The sequence below is a fragment of the Phoca vitulina genome, unplaced genomic scaffold (assembly GCF_004348235.1).
Source record: "Phoca vitulina isolate PV1807 unplaced genomic scaffold, GSC_HSeal_1.0 scaffold17, whole genome shotgun sequence".
In the NCBI taxonomy this organism is placed as follows: Eukaryota; Metazoa; Chordata; class Mammalia; order Carnivora; family Phocidae; genus Phoca; species Phoca vitulina.
Window position 1 is genome coordinate 24,512,178 of NW_022589720.1, and position 20,197 is coordinate 24,532,374.

General features: G+C 38.7%; 1 protein-coding gene across 7 annotated transcripts in view; it reads right to left on the reverse strand.

The window, feature by feature from the left end:
* DROSHA (drosha ribonuclease III) overlaps positions 1-20,197 on the reverse strand; it is a 119,889-nt gene that overhangs the window by 19,279 nt on the left and 80,413 nt on the right. For all 7 annotated transcript variants that reach the window (XM_032415128.1, XM_032415122.1, XM_032415124.1 and 4 more), the window contains 7 exons: positions 16,579-16,638; positions 15,168-15,267; positions 11,654-11,756; positions 9,627-9,697; positions 3,814-3,858; positions 1,900-2,057; positions 758-863 (listed from right to left, as the gene is read on the reverse strand). In XM_032415128.1, the coding sequence (XP_032271019.1) occupies positions 758-863; positions 1,900-2,057; positions 3,814-3,858; positions 9,627-9,697; positions 11,654-11,756; positions 15,168-15,267; positions 16,579-16,638 (643 nt within the window). The remainder of the gene's footprint in view (positions 1-757; positions 864-1,899; positions 2,058-3,813; positions 3,859-9,626; positions 9,698-11,653; positions 11,757-15,167; positions 15,268-16,578; positions 16,639-20,197) is intronic.

A 20,197-nucleotide genomic window follows, 5' to 3' on the forward strand; every position in this document is an offset into this window, starting at 1 on the left:
TATCTTTGTAAGTCCCTTTCAACTCTGCCCTGGATCCAGCCAAACTGATTCCCTACTGTCTCTCTATCTTCTGGTTTTTCATGTTGTGCCTTTGTTTCAGCAGGCCCAATGTGTGGCATATATTTGCATAGAAATTTCTTCCCATTAATCCTAGTGGCCAAATCCTACTCATCTTTAAAGGCTCAAACATCATCATATCCATGAAGCCTTCTTGGAAATCCACAGCTAAAAGAAATCTTATCTTTTTCTAAACAGCACAAGTGCATCAGTTTACCTATGCCTCTTCATAATATTTCACATGGTTCTCTCCTATATTTAGTTACAATTACTTACTTACTACTTTTCACAGTGTACATGTATTGTATGCATGCACACATAACACATACACATACATACTATATATATATACATAGAGAGAGAGAGTATTTGTAGCTATTTACTTACATTTTTCATTTCTGCTAATAGTTTTTAAACTCCTTATGGATAGGTGTGAACTAATATTTGCTCTTCCCATGAAGCCTAGCTCAAGTCAATGTCTTGCACAGAGTATGCAATCATTAAATGAAGGGAGTTCATAAAATAAGTTCTTCTCATATACTGTTTTGTATACAATTTGCATAATTAAATGAACAAAACCATATGATATGCTAAAGTCAAGAACTAAGTAATTAATTACATAAATATATATTTAGCTACTCTAATCTTCACTCTATTACATAGCAATCTTACTGGAGGGAATGATTTAACACAAACTCACAGTTAAGTGTCCTTCATGATGATCTGGGAAATGAATAAATAAGTACTCGGTGGCTACCAGTTGCATTATGGAGTCACCTAGGAATTCCATCCTCTGATTGTGGCCTCTGGAAAAAACAACATCAATGCAAAGAGATCAATAAGCATTTGTATATTTGAAAAAAAGAAGCAGAATTTTTAAAAAGGCACGGTTTTAGAAGGCAATGTGTTCACCTTGCTTTAAAACACAAAACTAAATACAATCCCCTAAGGCCCCTCAACTGAGAAGAGACCTGAGTCAATATAGATTGAGTTTCGAAGAAGAGTACAGGGACTACTATCTAAGGATTAAATAACTGGTAAATGAAGACTGGTAAATAGTGCCTGGTCAGAACTTAAGGAGTATCAGTTGAAAAATAAAGTATAGATAACACTCTTACACAGATAAAACAAAGCAAAATGGTCCAGGAATTTTCTTTGTTAAATCTTTACTTCTTTATTGAAATACACACTCTATCATTCAAATCTGGAATCCAGTTTAAGGACACTAAAAAAAAAAAAAAAATCTGACAAGAATCTTAAATCTCTACACTTTAAAGAGAGCTGTGAATATTTGATTTCGGGGAGAGAAGCCAAGAACTAAATAAAAAACAACAGGCAAAGAAATAACATTTTGGTTATTTTCCTAATTATTATATTAGCTCATATCCAAATCATTCATCTAGAGCTAGGATGGAGAGCCAATTTCAGCCCACAGTCTGTTTTTGCAACTTTAATTGGGACAGAGCCATGCCCACTCATTTACATTTTCTCTGTGGCTGCTTTTACGCTACTAGAGCAGAGTCGAATCACTGCAACAGAGACCACATGGCCTGTAAAGCCTAAAATACTTAGTATCTGTTCCTTTACAGATAAAATTTTTACTTCCTTCATGCTTCTCTTACACTTTATGAAGAAATAAGATGCATGACAAATGAAACCAAAAATACTGGATTGGAACCTATCCCCTGATCCACACCAGTGTCTGGCTACTCACCCATCTCATGATGTGACTTTCCTAGAAATATGTTTGAAATCCCAATTCCTTTGAAAGGCACACAGCAAAGGTTCAGGACTGCCTGTCTAAATGGTCACACTGGGATTGCATGGTTAAATCTAACTTACAGGGTCAGATGGTTAAATCCCACAGTTCTCAAAGTGAATGCTCTTGCCAGAAGTCGAACATGAGTAAAAATTACTCCAATTGCTTCTTCAAACTCAGTAAGTTTCTGCAGAACTGGAGAAGTCTCAATAAGTTGTCGATCAGTATTCGGCTCTTGTAGCTGCAGGAAAAGAATAAAAAATAAATAAAAATCATGTGCAGTTTTTGGTTACAAGAGTAATTATCAACTCTAGGATAGTGTTTTATAAAATTCCTTCTCCCATGGGCAGAAATTTCTGAAATGCCAATAAAACACGGAAGCTTCTTTCTCATCCCTTAGAATGGCAAACAAACCTAATATTTAAAGAAGGCTCAAATAATATTTTCCAATCTTCTATCAAGTTTCAAGGCCAAGTACTGTACACAGATAGTTCAAAATCCCATGTATTATACTAACTCTCCGAGGAAGAGGCAAAGTGAAGAACTGCTCATGGAGAATATGTATATCTAGTAATGCAGTGGTTCTCAGACTTCCACATTCATCAGAACCCTTATAGAGCCTATTACATCCAAATGGCTGGGCCCTACTCCCAGAGTTTCTGATTCAGTATGTCTGGAGTAAGGACTGAGAATCTGCCTGTCAGACGAGTTCCCGGGAGAGGCAGAGGCTGCTGGTATGGAGACTGACCTTTGAGAACCACCCTATGAGGGGAATATGACCTCTGTGTGTCTTCTAGGGACCAGCCTATTTTGGCAAATGAACATGATTAAAGCTGGATTTAGCTTACACTGGAGATTACTGTACCACCCGGCAGGTGCTCCACAAAACAATAAGTCTTGAACAACTCAATGCAAAAGTGAGAGCATATATGAGAAGAGTAATTAAAGTGAACATTTTCAACAACTTTGGACAATTTCATACTAATGTTTCTAAAGTTCTCTGAATTAATGCCATTTATTACTGTAAAGCCTCTCATTAGAGTTCAGCCACTAGTGCTTCTTACATATGTATAATGTACGTATACATACATGCACATATAAAAATATGTGTATGAGAATATATATATATATGCATACATATATGTCTCCAGGTAAAACAGAAATAAAAGGAAAGAATACAAAGAGTTTTTAAACCAACTGGGAAAAAGGATGTCACCACATACAGATCTTTTAAATACCAAAATCTTGAGTAAAAAGTCATCACACTGTACTAAAATTTTAATTTACAATAGGTTTTAAGCAATCTGAGTCAAAGCCCTCAATTTCCAAGATCTAAATTAGGTTACAATTTAGCAATGTTAATTTTGTATTTGTTCTTTTTACTAAGCACACACTTGCTTCCACATTATTTTCTCTTTAATAGCAGCCAGGGAGATACACTAGAAACAACATATTAAGCTTTGAATATCACTTTTTTGGGGGAGAGAGGGCACCACACCACAACCACACAAGTATTCCTCTGGCCTTATGAGGGAAGGTGACCCCCAATGCTCCCCTCACCCCACCCCAAAGCACAAATGCAACACATGGGTTCATTTTAAAGCATTTTTTTTTTTTTTTAAGATTTTATTTATTCATTTATTTGAGAGAGAGTGAATGAGAGACAGAGAGCATGAGAGGGAGGAAGGTCAGAGGGAGAAGCAGACTCCCCGCCGAGCAGGGAGCCCGATGCGGGACTCGATTCCGGGACTCCAGGATCATGACCTGAGCCGAAGGCAGTCGCTCAACCAACTGAGCCACCCAGGCGCCCAACACATGGGTTCATTTTACTATTTGCTGCAAAGTTTTCCAGTTCTGCTTGACACCCCAGCTTAAAGTCATAATGTCACTGAAGGGAATCAAAGGTTGATAAAAGCAGGAGGGAAAAATAGGCAAACTAAAGTAACGGGACTACCCGGAGCTATAAAGCTCACTGCAGACAGGAAGGTCGCACTTACTTGCAGTGGGTGGAGAGGATAATTGAGCCAGACTTCGCGCAGGTCCTGGAAAATAGAGTGATGCCTTTAATGCTCCAGGGAGCCATTTAACACACTCTGGAGTACTAAATAAAATGCCATTATTTGAAATAGTGAACTATTTCAGATGCTGACTCCACTTATTGCAAATTCAATAGTGCTAGCAAACTAATTTTTTTTTAAGTGTATTCACCACTCAAACTGCCTGTAGTGACTCTAATTAGCCTATTAAGCTGGGGAGGAAAAGAGCCACCTCCACCCCCAGAAGTCAAAGATACCTTTTAAAACTCAGTTACACATTTGCTTAACCTAATACACGGGATTGAGTTGCTGTTTTAATCATATTTTTTAGTTTACCATTCCCCAGAAATGTGCATCAGCTCTGCCTTTTGTAATTAAAACTCATCTCAGATGTCTTTTATTTTAGGCACTCATTCATTAGCATTTGAGCTGCTTTAAGATGGGGTGGAAAACATCCAAATCTAGTTCCTAAACTCTCAGATCTATAAGACCACACTTTTACCACAGGTCACTACAAATGTTTCCTTGAAATATGTAAATGAGTGAATTTTATGGAGAAGCCCAGTACCTTATTTTATCCACTGAGCTAAATCTAGAGGCAGTTATAATTAGAACTTCCTCAGGATTAAAGTGTTTTTCTTTCAGTTTTAGACTCTAGGGAGCCTCTGACTGAATCTACTTTCTGGCCTTGATGTTAGGTTTTTCAAACAAATAACAAAAGATTTTTAAAAAGAGGGAAAAAATATTTTTTAAAAATTTGGGGGGGGAAGAAGTCTAAGAATATTTATTATCACTGTGACACACATGATGACAAAATGAAATAAAATACCCAATATTTTTGGAAAACTTGCATCCCACTTAGAGGGTTTTGGGGGATTTTTTTGGCCAATATTTAAAAAAAAAAAAAAAACCTAAATATCAAACTGTTCTTTTAAGGCACTTTAGAGAGCTTCTCTTAACCAATTCAATAACCTTTTCCTTGCATTCTCTGTAGCATGAACTATGCTGAATGTCACTCCGTTCTTGCAACTTTCTCATGTTCTCTCATGCTTTTTCCCTCCGCAAAGCAGTGAGCCCAGTGCTGGCACATGGAAGACGCTACTACTAATGTTGGTCATATCAACAGTAACAATAAACAGCCACCTCTTCCAACCAACTCCAATCTCCAAAATTCAAAATTCTCAGCAACTGGATTCCTCTTTCTCCCTTCTCCTTTGTTTTTCACTCAGTGACACTGTGGTATCTCCTTAGATGTCTTACATGTATAACTGCTTAACCCCTCACGACTAGATTATTTCAATTGCCTCCACTTCCTTTCATCTACCCTACTCAGAGATCAGGTTCCGCCACACCTTGGTGCCAGAGAAAATATCCTGTAAAAAGTCCAGATTGGAATCCCAGCTCTAGCATTTATTAGCTCCAGGCAAAACCTCTACCTTCAGTGTGTTCTGGAAAATGTTCATTGACCGTTGACATTTATTAATGCAACTTTTTCCCCCTTATTTTATTTCTTTCATCATGATAAGTGTACTCCTTAATCCCCATCACCTATTTGACCCATCCCTCCACCCACCTCCCCTCTGGTAACCCTCAGTTTGTTCTCTATAGTTAAGAGTCTGTTTCTTGGTTTGTCTTTCTTTTTATTTTCCTTTGCTCACTTGTTTTGTTTCTTAAATTCCACATATGAGTGACAGATTTGATGGTATTTGTTTTTCTCAGACTGACCTATTTTGCTTAGCCTCATATCTCTGGTTCCATCTACGTTGCTGTAAATGGCAAGATTTCATTCTTTTTAATGGCTAAATAATATTCCTGTGTGTGTGTGTGTGTGTGTGTGTGTATTCTTTATCCATTCATCTGTCGATGGACACTTGGGCTGCTTCCATGGTTTAGCTATCGTAAAGAATGCTGCAACAAACATAGGGATGCATGTGTCCTTTAGAATTAGTGTTTTTGTATTTTGGGGGTAAATACCCAGTAGTGTGATTACTGGATCATAGGGTAGATCTATTTTTAATTTTTTGAGGACCCTCCATACTGTTTTTCACAGTAGCTGTGCCAGTTTGCGTTCCTACCAAGAGTGCACGAGGGTTCTTTTTTCTCCTCATCCTTGCCAACACTTATTGTTTAGCAACATATTTTTGTTGAATACATACTATGTATTAGCTTACTTAGACAAATGAGATACCATTCCTGTCCTCAAAGGAGCATAGTGGGGAAAAATGAAGGTAAGTATAATTTAATGAACTGAGAGAGGTTCTATAATAGCGATATGTACTGAATGCAAGGAAAACTCTGCTTGGGGGGTGTGAGATAAAGCTTCAAAGAAGAGGTAACTCTTCAGATGTACCCTGAAGAACATGAGGAATCTGGCAAATCAGCAGAGGGAGGGAATCAAAAGCAGAGCACCATAAATGCACAAGTAGTATGTCTCAAAGAACATAGGCACAAAAAGTTAACTCCTAATAGGCAGAACACAGAGGATTTCAGGGCAGTGAAAATACTCTATATGATATCATAATAGATACATGGCATCATACATTTGTCCAAATCCATAGAACGTACAAGGTATACTATAGACTTTGAGTGATGATATAGGTTCATCAATTGTAATAAATGTACCACTCTGATGGGTGATGTTGATAAAATGGGAGAGGCTGTGAATGTGTGGAGGCAAGGGGTATATGAGAAATTTTTACTCTGAATCGGGCTATTAACCTAAAACTGCTCTAAAAAAATCAAGTCTTAAAAAATTTTTTAATTAAAAAAGGGAATTCCTAGAATGGCACAAAGGGGAAGTGAGAAGATGGGAGACAAAAAATAGATGGGAGTCAGATTATGAAAACTATTAAATGCTCTGTTATATAATACAGACTCTGGCAGACAGTAAAGAAATCAAAGACCATAATCAAATCCGTACATTAAAAAGAAGACAACACTAAATGTAGTATGAATGAGAGACTGGAGTCGTGGGGAATCACAACCAGTTCAGTATTTCATGTGAGAGATGAGGAGGGTAAACACTAAAGCAATAGGATGGCCAACAGTGAACCAATTCAAGAGATACTAAGGACAGAACTGATAGGAGTTTGCAACTGAATGGAGATGGGAAGAAAAAAGCTTCAGGACAAAAAGAAGATCCTAAGGTTTGGGTTTAGATGATAAAAGTAAGGGAGGTGAAATGTTTTGGTATTAAGGTGATGAGCTGAAATGCTAAAAATGTTGAAATGAGGTATCTGTGGAACACCCGCATGAAGCTACCAAGGAGCCATTTGAAGACACTTATTCTAATTTCTGGAGCTCCAGAGAAAGGCCAGGGTCGGAGATACTGGGACAGACATGTAAAGACCAAAAGGCGGTGGGGAGGGAGTGGGAGAATATGAAAGATTACAGAGTAATCTCTCCCTATCTTTCTAAGACGCCCATTGGGATGGTCAAATTGCAACAATGGATCTGAAGGTACTGGGAAACCATGAAGGGTCACCCAAAGATGAAAACCTGGAACCAGGAAAAACGGTCTGGGCTGAAGAGTGAATGAACAGCAGACCAGGCTGGGAAGGGAATAACAGCCCTGCTGTGAACAGGGGAGGAATGGCACAGTTAAAGCCCGCTGCAAAGTTCACAGGAAACTGTTTCCCTCAAGGTCTTACAGCAGCTGTAAAATGTCAGAACAGACCGCCTCTTTGAGGGACTACTGCTTTCTTGCCAATGTTGCCCTCTGACCTGCTTTGCTATGTCTTATCCTCTAAATAAAGATTACTGGGGACACTTTTGCTAACCTGCCCTTGGCTCCTGACAGCACCCAATTCCAAATTAATCCCTGGATCCTTCTGATCCAGCCTCAGAAAAGGCAAGCAACCAAGAACTGATCCCTGCTTTCCTGGCCCCCCGCTTAGAATCTGCCAGCACCAGCCCAGGCCTAGGAAAGGACTTGCGCCTCCCTGACTACATGGGTTCAATCAATCTGACTTTGTGGGTCTACAGGTTTGTGTCTGGCTGTCTGCAGCTGATTAGACTTTCACACTACCATTACTCAAAAAAAAAGTTCAACGGTTCACCAGTGTCTCTGATGCGCCACACCTAACAGATGTAAACCAACATGGAGATGTCAAATGCGTTAGACTGTTCTAGTGTGTGCACTTGAAAACGCTGAAATGGAAAGACCATATCTTACTAAGCACTGTTCAGTTTCATAAAAGACACAGTAAAATGAATTCTGAATCTCAGCCGTCCCATTTGTAAGATCATGTTCAGACTCTGCTTTTTCATTTAGTCACTTATTCATTTCATTCCTTTAACGAATATTTATTAAACACTGCTTTTTCATTTAGTCACTTATTCATTTCATTCCTTTAACGAATATTTATTAAACAGTGCCAGCATTGCACTCGCTACTGGAAATATAAGATAAGCTTGCTAAGTAGACAAGTGGGAGAAAAGCAGTTTAAAGAGAGAAAAGAATCTAAACAAAAACTGGTGCAATTAAGAACACACAGTGTATAACTGCATATGATTTAGGAAAAGAAGAACACAGAATGGATGGGGAGGATGCAGGTAAGATGGGAGAAGAGGGTGAGGGAGCTTGGGGGGGTTAGGGGGAGCTTGGGGTAGGTAGGGGGACCAGTTTAAGGCAAGACTGGGGGAAGAAAAAAGTAAAGAGGTTGCTGAAATTGCCAACAAAAGATAAAGGCCAGAACAAAGATATTTTAAGATTTGAGAAAAAGACTTAAAATACACGCCATCTGTTACAGATATAAATCAAGATGCACACTCATTTAATATGTGTAGGACAAAATGGGGGAACAGGGAACATCTGTAGATAACTTTCCCATCAGGAGAGAATTCACACACATAAAATCATCACATATCTCTATAAAAACAAATATAAAAAATCAAATCCTCAGATATGAACATCATCCAGGTCACATTTTTCAAAACTATTGATTCTTTTTTTTAAACTATCCTAAGTAATACAGTAATAACATCTGACAGCCACTTAAGCTGAAGGTTTCAGACAGGCTTAAAACACTGGCTTCCTATGTTCTTTATTGCTCCATGAGGGCTATTTCACTCAATTATAATGACATTTCAATTTGGAATACAGAGTTGCCTCTCCCTTTAAATGTTAAATTGACTTGTTTTGGTACAAAAAGCATCTAGTATGCTCTATTACATGCAGGATTAAAAAGGTAGCTCTAGCAATATTAATAGCTTAATACTTTAGTAACAACAGAAACTATTTCAGAATCTATCATTTGTTCTTAAACTATAATTTGCTTAAGAAAAAAAGTACTTCCATACTCTTTATTCATAGCCCTATTAGAAACTCCCTATGAACTGACTTTCTAAAATAAATGTACATTTATCTAGTCTACATAATTTACACAAAGACAAATCATAAACAGAAAAGCCAAAAGGCGATAGCTTCAAGTAAGCCTGCATGGGGCAGGTACCCAACGATTATAAAACAGAAAATCGTAATTAACTTCAAGATACTTCAAAATAAAGCAAAGTATTCATATTGAATTTGTAAGTAGCCCCGAGGAGAGACAGGGTTTCAGGTAGAAGACAAGCCCCTCGTGTAAGTGTCCACAGCACTTTCCCATTTGCAACAGAGCCGAGTAAGCTATTCTGATGTCCTTGAAGTCTACCATCTACGGCAGATTCGGGGACTTTGTTTCTCCTACACTCTCTTTAAACACAATCACTAATTGATATAAAATCCTCTGTCATAATATATAACTGAGAAAAATCAAATGATTCAGGATAAATACCGGATCATTAAAGAGTAAGCGTCCAAATAACTGTTTGGCTTCCTCCAGGCTTCCCTCCAAGTAAACAGCTCCTAGATAAAAGGATGGGAACGCCAAAAGGAAGGCTGCATTAATATTCACAGAAAATTACATATCTCTATAAAAACCAAAAGGCAAGTCAAAACCCACTCACAAAAAAAAACCGACAAGACCAGAAGCAATTGTTTTAAAGGTAGCATTTTCCCTCTTTTAGCCAGGATTTGTATTCTAAATTAGACTGAAATATGAAATTCAATTTACTGAAATCTAAACCCAATATTTTAAGTAGAAAGAGGCCTAATCTGAGCTATCATGAAGGGTATGGGTATGAACTTACTAAGGGAACTATGCACAAACCCTGGCTTTATGAGCATGTTAGGTTTTATTTTATTTTGCTTTCTATTTATAGTTTATGTTTCAGACCATAAGAAAATCTGATAAAACCCGAGTTCAGATCAATGAAGATTTCTGCAAATAAAAATCAGGATAACCTTTTCCTTTAATTTGAAATAACTTTTAACATTAAATTGGATATCAAATCAAGTAACATTTTAATTGGGTATCAAATAACTCCAGAGTAAGGTAGTCATATAGCTTTGAAATCATATTTTTATATCTGTCTTCAGAAAGGCATTTTTTAATGTAAAATATTAAGATACTTAGGGTTTTTGATGAATAAATACATTTATTATTTATTATTTATCAGTAGTTGTAGTTATAATAATAATAATAATGCTAATAATAATGAGGATGATAGTAGTAGCAGTCATGGTTTGGGGGCCACTCATGCCCTAGGCACAGTGCAAAGCATTTTCGCATTCTTATCTTTACCTTCACAGGCACCTCAGTAAGAAAGTATTACAGAAGTTTTATAGGATTTGGGTTCATAGTAGGTGATTTGGGGAAGGGTTTGAGGAAATGGAACTCTGAATTAGACACTGCCAAGATTGGATATTAAGATCCTTACAACAATTCTGTGAGGTAAGTGACACTATCTCCATGTCATTGATGGAGAAACTGAGGCTCAAAGAGATTCAATAACTTGGTGAAGACACAGTGCTGATAAATAAAGCAAGAAGGAATTGAATCATGTCTACCTGGCTCAGGAGCCAACCATAACACTAACTAACTGTCAAAATTATTATGTGTACAGAGCACAATAATTCCATGTGACAAATTCTCTGAAAATAGACATATTGGTGCAAAACAGACATAGCTGTGAAAAGACTGTGGATAATAATTATTAAACATTCTCCTGTTACCATCATCAGCACAAAACTATAATGGGATGCTTTTATATTCATTTTCAAAGGAAGAAGGAAAATTGATAAGGAAGTACAAAGGCCTTTAAAAAATAAAATGTACTCAATCATTTATTTAAAAAAAAATCAAGGAATTGTCAATCTACTGTAACATTTCATTGTAAAGCATACTTGCAATCATCAGCTAACATAACTTTCCTGTACCAACAGCTGACTATATTCCAGTTACAGTAAAAAAGAAACCAAGGAAGTAAAGTGCCTGCCTCAGTCTTACTTCAAGTGAGTAAGTTATAGTCATACATACTCAAGCCCTGGGATTTAAAAGATGCAGTGTTTTCAAGATGCTTAAATGAGAAAATCTTGTGAACAGTTTAAAACGTGATCAAAAACAATATCAGGGCCTCATGAGCAACCTACTTACTGTTTATTTATGTATGTGATCCTGAATCGGATCTGGAAAGTAATCCACCTACATATTAACTCACTTCAGTTCAATTCAGCATATACTAAATATGCACGTACGTGACATCAGACACCAATTCAGGCATCAGGAATGCAAGAAAAGAAAGCAAGACTGCTTGCTCTGGAAGAGCTACACTAACCACAATACAACAAAGTTAGTGTTATACTAGGGACCTCACATGCTCTGGAAACAAGTAATTTTGTCCCAAGTCTCCACACTGAATTTTATATGCTCTCCAAACATTTTAAATATGTAAGAAACTAGATTATAAAAAGAGAAATTACCTATTAATGCTTCAAAACAATTAGCCATTGCATGCCGAAGGTCTGATTCTCTACAAAGGTCAGGTCCATGAGCATAAAGCATAAATCGATCCAGTTCAAGTTTCTACAAAATTCAAAATGACAAGTAAGAAAGAATTTGGCAAAATCATAACTGTAACAATTCAACATCTCCTGGGGGTAAGGAGTAATGGTTACAAATTAATTGGCCTTGTGTCAGTATATTAAGAGAGTTTAGGTTGCCATTCATTAGGAGTCCTTACATATGGTTCAGATCTGACTAACCGCAACCTTTCCCCAAGTAGGCTTCTATGAACTCTGATGTTTCAATTCTGATGGTTCAGAAATGATCAGACCTGAGTCCAATTCCAAGTTCAGACCAAGCACTAGTCCAAGCTGGAAAAAGACTATGCTATAACACATGGGCCTCTGGATTCACCCAACATGTCTAGAGAGACACGAACACAACCCAAAGTTAACCTCTTTGATTCCTGAGTTATGTGGTACTGATATTTGTACTATACAACAGATTTCTATGTGGTAGATTAATGGGGATCCTCAGAAGACTTCTAAATGCCTTATACCTCTAAATCTTTTTTTTTAATTTGGTAAGGATTTTTGCGGCTCTTTATCTTTGTACTTGTGTCCCCTTTATGAGGTCTCCATACTTATCTTTCTGAAGGCTCAGTGAGATCTTCTGAGCAATGGGGTTGGATTTATCTTACGGGCTCTGGAATACTGTTTGTAATGAATTATGCTTCCTTTTTTTATTTGGCCTCAGAAAAGTTTAGAACCAAATTTGTGGTTGAAATTGTGTAGGACTTAGGAATATATCTGTGTATAATAACTTTACCTCTGGCTTCCTTTTTCTGTCTTAACCACATTTTCTCTTTACTCTGAGTTCAGTACCTACTTATTTCTTATCCTATTGTATTATAATATACAAATCAAGTCCTTTAAGAACTAGACACAGTATGAATGATTTTTTTTAAATAAAACTCCTGAGACTGAATAAATGGAAATCATAATTCTTTCCATAAAAGGAGAAAAATACAAACATTGCATAAGCATGCAATAAATCTGTTTCCATTACCCTATAATTCAATTCAATAAATTCTTACTAAGCTGTAACATGTTACATAATAAGGACCAAGTCACAAGTCAATGAACAACATAGGATAATATAAGTCTCATCAGTCCTCAGATAAGATACTCAGATTTTGTGTGTCTCAGTATGCATGTTAAAAATATCCATATCCATTTACACTGGAAAAGGTAGAGACAATAAAAACAAGAGATATATGCTATCAGTATTCTGTATTGCTAGGAATTCATGAGTACAAAATATATTCAAATGAGTTTTGACTACCACAAATGCAACAGCAGAAAACACTCTTTTAAAAAATTGATCCCTAAGTGCAAGAACTTATGGTAGAATATGTAAATTTCATCTGTGGCACAACTTCACTGGGAAAATCCAATTGTTTGCTAATCTCTGGAGCCCTGTTTGAGAATAGACTGCAAGCCATATTTTATATTACAAACAACTATTCTGGAATGCTATGAATTTTCCAACTTTTCATAATCCTTGCTCTACATCTTTACTTTTTCATGTAGGCATTAGTGGAACTTTTAAAAAGGAGAGTGGTGTTCAACTGGTATATGTGTTGAAGTGTTCATTTGTCTGGAGAGCTGACCTGGAGCTTTCATTAGGTTCTTAAAGATTCTCAGCAATCCTCTGTCAAGTGCCCCCTTCCCAAGTGGTTAAGAGCCACTAGTCTAGACCAAGGGCAAGGCCACCATTACCTTCTACTGGAGCAGACAGGTGTTGAATGCTATGGGAATGTCAGTACTTGGGGTGGAGGAAGATCATAGAGAAAGCTCAAGGGAGAAACTGGCCAAAATAACTCATCACCTAATGTGTCACAGAGCAGTGTCTGTTTTCCTGTTAGGGCAATTTTCCACGCTTTGTAAATATCCTCCCTACAACTGTTTGAAAAATAATTATACAATTCCATTATATTTTAAACTGAAAAAAAAAAGTGGGGGGAGTGGGTTGACAACTACTTATTCATGTGTATTTCCAATGAACACTTACGTGTCCTATCAGGAAACATTTGACAGTTAAATCAACTGAACACTAAAGCAGTTTTAGGTAGAGTTGTGGAATTTCATTCATGGTAAAGCTGCTAAAACAAAGAAGCATTCCTGTTGCCTATAGTTTCTCATTAACACATCATTGTTTACATTCTCAAATGCCATCACTATGATGACTACGATGTTACCTAAAATAAAATAATGTACTCTTGCTAACATAAAAACCAGAGTCTAAAATAAACCATTTTGAATATACTTAATGCCTCAGCAAGATCAAATTAAGAACTAGATTTTATCTAGTCTTTTCTATCAAATTCCAACATTTATATCAAAATGAAGAAAAAAAAATACTTAAAGGAAAAATCAAGGAAAACCCAAAAAAGCTTTTCCAGTGAATCACTGGTGTTGGGGGATTTAAGGGCCACGGTTTCCTCTACTATTGAATAAACCCACAGGTCTATAAAATGTAATAATTTATAATGAGAACAGTGGCAGCCACAATAAAAACAACCAACTCCTACTAATTTATTTACCTGTTTGTGTGATTACTACAAACAGGGATTGTGCCAAGCACTTTATAAACTGAATTATTAAAACTCAAACAAATAATCCCATTTGATTCTCACAACCACCCTGTGTGGCAGATGTTGATGCCACCTCCATTTTGCAGATGAGAAAGCAGAGACTTGGAGGAGACAACAATTTGTCTATGGCCCCCCAATTTGTAAGAGGGGCATGGATTGGAATCCTCATGGCCAATCCAAGCGCCTGTGTTCTGTTTGCTATAACTTACTATATACTAAGACACCACACAAAGAAAGGAATATCAAATGAGATCATGTAAATAAGTAAAATGTCTACCATGAATCTAAATTGAGAAAAGGTTCTCTTAGTCAAACAATGAAGTCAGCTAGCTGGACAGCCTAAACACTAAATCTTAATTACTGGGATTTGTGATGTTTGGGGATTCTCAAAGATCGATAAAGTATCCCTTGTGGGTATGAATGGGCAGGCATATTCTATTCAAAGCTATAATGCTGCTTATTAATGTAAATCAAAGACAAATGTAATACAGAAATAGCACACAAAGGGAAAATACAAAATATTTCATTTCTTTTGCTCTGTTCTTATTCTTTTCCCCAAATGTTTAACTCTGTTCACACACATCTGTCAAATTTTTCCTCTTCTGTTATCAAGTTACTTCACCATGGAGTTCATTAGCTGCTGGTGAACCCACAAATGTAACAGAACTAATAAGGTTGAATCTTTAAAACCCAAACAAAAAAAATCCTTCCCGGTCTATAAAATATTAAACTCTTAATACACCCTTAAAGAGCTACTTATTCAAATGCAAAACTATGCATGGACTGAAGACGGAAATGTCAGACTTTACTACAAATGTGTCAGACATTTGACATACCTTTGCTAACATGGCAAGGTGCTGATTCTGAACAATGGCAGTACGGTAAGTTGCTAATCCTCCTTCTTCCAGACTCGGAAACAAATAGTACAAATGGACACTGCAAAAAAAAAAAAAAAAAGGCATATAAATAAATATGCATCACAACATTCCGTCTGTGGCTCCAAGTCATAAAAACAGGCCTGGCACACAATATCCGCACAATAGATACCAGCTGAATTGGACTAAACTGAAGGGTTTGATGAAAAGTCTTTGAAAGTTAACTAGTAAGCACGTGTATCTGAATGTGCTAACACCCAAACAACACCATTAACTGCTATTTTCACATTTACTTCTGTTAAAAGACTGCTCTGGCAAATCTGGCGACGAAGACCTGAAGGGCTGGTCACGTACTGCTGAGAGCAAACCGATGTGACACTCAGAAATCGGGCCTGGAAACAAATACCTTTGCTTGGGCTGCATTATGATTGGCCTCTGAAGAGAAGCCTGGGCGGGGCAGCAGCGGTAGCGTGTCCCTGACAGGTGTGACAGGGACAGGAGCAGAACTGAGAGTGGCACACGTGGTTGCTTGTGCCCTGACGAAAGCCAAACGGGTTGATGAGGAAAGTGCTCGGATATGGAGGAAGGCCCCATGGAAAGCCAGTTCAGACCATGACCGCAACTGCCTCTTCTAAATCGCAGACCAGTTTTTAAGATCCACTGTTGATCAGGGCAGCTAAGCTTATGTAGTCCTATTGTGTCCAGCGAGGACAGGCTTGCAGAGCAGCCCCTCTGCCTCATTATGTCCTTCTTGGGAAAAGAAATGACCCAGAGAGAATACAAATAGCTCAAGACCGCTCCCAGAGAAGCATGCATTGTCTCCCTTTAAAAGAGAAACGATGTGGGTATGAAAACACAAAATGCACTTTCCTACCCTTATCACCAAATTAAGGACACGAAAACACTTCTGGGGAGAAAACACATATAAATGCATACATACACACACCAAAATCTCGTCATTAAAATTACTTGTAAGTTTTACTTCCCTTGAGATTGGAAAGAGTGAAAAATGGATCAAAGACAAATCCTAGAAAATGAAATGACATTTTAAAATATCATCCCTTTCTCTACAAATTGAATATAAGCTCTGAAGCATCTAGACCAAGACAAGCTGATCTCTTGTGGCTGTGGCAACTTGAACATAAACTTGACAGGACAAAGACAGTAGTAGCCTTTCATCTTGTAATCTTGTGCATTACTGCGTCAGTGAGTACAAGTTATCAGGGCAAGAGTCACAGACATGTGGCTTTCAAGCTCTACAGAAGGGACAAAATATGGTGTTTCAATGCCTTATTTAGCTAATTTAGGTAATATAGTAAGTATGTTACCTATAAAATGTAATTATTAGGGGACAGCAGAAAAACCTCCTTACCTGGTCAGAAATTCAACAACAGCATCACCTAGGAACTCCAACCTTTCATTGTGATTAATCCTATAGGAGAATTAAAAAGATCACTTAAAATGGGAAACATTTATATTCCTTCCATCTCTTCTCAAAGAAAAGACATATAAGAGTTAGCTCCTTTTGTAATTGAAACATCCCACCTTATTCCTCACAATCAAAAGCACTGACTGCCATCTTAGCTGGAGTATGAGATACCTACTGGGGAAGGGAGGGGGCATTCTATCCTACTATGTGGTTCGGGCCTTCCGACCCGGGGGCTTCCTTCCCCTGAGAATCAGATTTAAAGTGAGGAGGTATCACCCTAACAACTGAATCTTTCCACACTGCTATCAGGTAGGTGAGAGAAAGGAGAATGTACTCTAATGAGTTAGAACTGAACACTGAAAAATCCGTTTGGTACAACGTTCCAAGAACAGCTTCCCATTGCCCAAACTCTAAACTTAACTTAGCTTCTAAAGTCCTTCAAAAGAGGCCTAATCTACTTTTTCAAGTCCCGGTAACCACTGCTATCCTCTCCCACCTATGTTTTGGGTTCTTGTCCCAAAACTGCGTGGTACTCTCTGAAAGGGGCATCCGCCCTGAAGCTTTCCACCATCTTCCCTGTGCACAGAGCCACACAAACCTACTCATCCCTCAAGGTCTAGTGAAATGTTGCTTCTCTACGAATCCCTGCCGGATTCCTCTCATCAAAATTAATACCTCCCCCTCAGCGCCTATCACACATTATTTATACCTTCACTGTATGAGGAAGGCACATCTCAGAGGCTAAGTTCCTCACATCCAAGTAGAAGGCTGAAGGACCAGGAAGGTGGTCCACAAACAACTTCCCTCGGCCTCTCAGAAAGTCTGGCACAGCCAGCTTCCCTCGGGGCTCCAGCAGATCACTATCTCTGGTTGGGCAGAGATGTGACACGATCTGGTTTAGGTTTTTAAAGGGCCACCCTGGCTGCTATGCAAAGAATGTGTGAGGGAAGACAAGCACTGAGGAGGGTACTGTGGCTCTCCGGGGAGACATGCCCGAGGCTCGGGCTGGGGAGGCGATGATGGAGGAGGGGAGAAAAGAAAGAATGAAGGTCAATGCCTGGATTTTGGCTTCCATAGTTGGGTGAAAGGAGGTGGTGCCATTTACTGTGAAGGGAAGACCAAAAGTGGAACAGGTTTGGGCAGAAGCAGGAGTTGCATTTTATTTTATTTTTTTTTAATTTTTTTAAAAAGATTGTATTTATTTATTTGACAGAGAAAGACACAGCGAGAGAGGGAACACAAGCAGGGGGAGTGGGAGAGGGAGAAGCAGGCTCCCCGTGGAGCAGGGAGCCCGACGAGGGGCTCAATCCCAGGACCCTGGGATCATGACCTGAGCCAAAGGCACACGCTTAACGACTGAGCCACCTGGGCGCCCCAGTAGTTGCATTTTAGGCATGTTCACTTTGAAATGTCCACAAAACAACCAAATGGAGAAATCCAGTATATATATTAACCTGCTGTTCGTGGACAAGAACAAAGCTGATAAAAAATCTTTAGTAGGAGTGGTCAATGTTTAGACAGGATTTCGGGTGATGGAACTGGATGATACTACCTAGGGAGAGAATGCAGCTAGAGAAGAGGGGTCCCAGGACTGAGCCCAGGGGAGGGTCACACTTGAGGTCAAGCAGAAGGGAAACCAGCAAAGGAAAGAGGACTGGCAGGGGGTGGGGGGTTGCAGAAAAGGAGGCAAGTGTCAAGAAAGAGACAGACTCAAGGAAGATGCAGAGAAAGCACTGATGCAGCAGTGCTGAGGACGCTATTGAGGCCACCAGGGGCCAGCTCTGTGAGGTGAAGAAGACACACCTGATTCTGGTCAAAGCAGGCTACAGAGTGACGTGCGTCCAAAGCTGCATATGGGAAGAACCCGAGTGCCTGTTTCAGGGCCAACGGTGGACAGACAAACCACTGGGGGACGGGGGATTATAACAGGAGGAAACCAGAAAGGACGGTAACAAAAGTGCCAGGGAAAGGAGAGCACACCGAGCCCCTGGGACCTAAGCAAAGAAGGCAAGGGACAGGCCTGGGACTGAGCAGGATCTCACCTGACTCCAGAGACTTCTTTAAATATCTCTGACACTGACCCTCATCTTCTCCAAAAATTCAATAGCTGACTATCAAGTCCAAACCTGCCTGGTTTTCAAGGCCATTCTTTATCTAGTTCCACGGTAGTCACCCATTTCATCTACTTTTTTTTTTCTTTAAAGTTTTTATTTATTTATTTGACAGAGAGAGAGAGAGCACAAGCAGGGGGAGCAACAGAGGCAGAGGGAAAAGCAGACTCCCCGCTGAGCAGGAAGCCTGATGCGGAACTCGATCCCAGGACCCTGGATCATGACCTGTGCCGAAGCAGACGCTTCACCAACTGAGCCACCCAGGCGCCCCTCATCTATTTTCAACATCCATTTACAACTCTCAGTTGACCAACCTCTGCACTGTACCAGACACACCACTGCTTGTCCCTCCTGTGTTACCTCTCCCAAATCCTGCTCATTCTTAACGTCAGCTGGCGGCCTGCCCTAACTGCTGGAGCCCTCAGCAATGCTCTCACACCCCCACACCTGCATCCCCATCCCCACATGATTTAAATGTTTATCACTCAATTTATTTCAAAATTATATACCATCTTTTATTGTTCTCTGATTCTTGTGTGCCAGTTTAGTTTCCATATTTAAAGTGACCTTATGGTTTCAGTATATGCGGAAAATAAAAAAATATTTATTTCCAAATTAAATGACTCTTGGCTACCCAATTTCTACTTGGTAATTTGAGTTCAATTTTATATTATCTCACATATCTCATAAGTTAATTTTTTCACCCTAACATTCCTCCACGGTTTAGAATTTTAAAGGAAAACAAATGTAGTAGGAGAAAACTAGAGAGATCTGAGCAACAAAGATGTGATTCTGAACACTCATTTCAATATATGGCCTTTACTTATGTGAAAAAGGCATTCTGGAAAGCAGTTAATGGCAAATAATGGAAAATGAAGAAAAGAAAGAGTGAACAATTTATGGCTGTGGTGAGGAATTCACAATCTAATAGCTTACAGAGAGAGAGAGAGAGAAAGAGAAAAAAAGAAAGAAAGAAATTAGGCCCTCAAACATATTTTTCTTAGTCTTACCTAATTTATATTAGATTTTAAGACTTTTTGTTGCTATTCCATTAGCCAAGGTGACTAAACAGTATATATTTTTTAAAAATTTATTTATTTTTGAGAGAGAGCACAGTGGCAGGGGGGGGAAGAAACCAAGAGAGAATCTCAAGCAGACTCCCCACTGAGTGCGGAGCCTGACACAGGCCTCGATCCCAGGACCCTGACATCACGACCTAAGCCGAAATCAAGAGCCGTTCAACCGACTGTGCCATCCAGACGCCCCTGACTAAACATTATATTTAAAAAATATATCGTTTAGAAGTTACTCGATACTGCATTTTGCTTTTTGTCAAATACAGCAGAATTCCAACAAAAGTGTCTGTCATCATTCTTGGAGAACGCATCAAGAAACAGAGGCCCTGGTTAACATGGTACCATGTTAATCCCTCAGACTTCTTGCCAAATTAA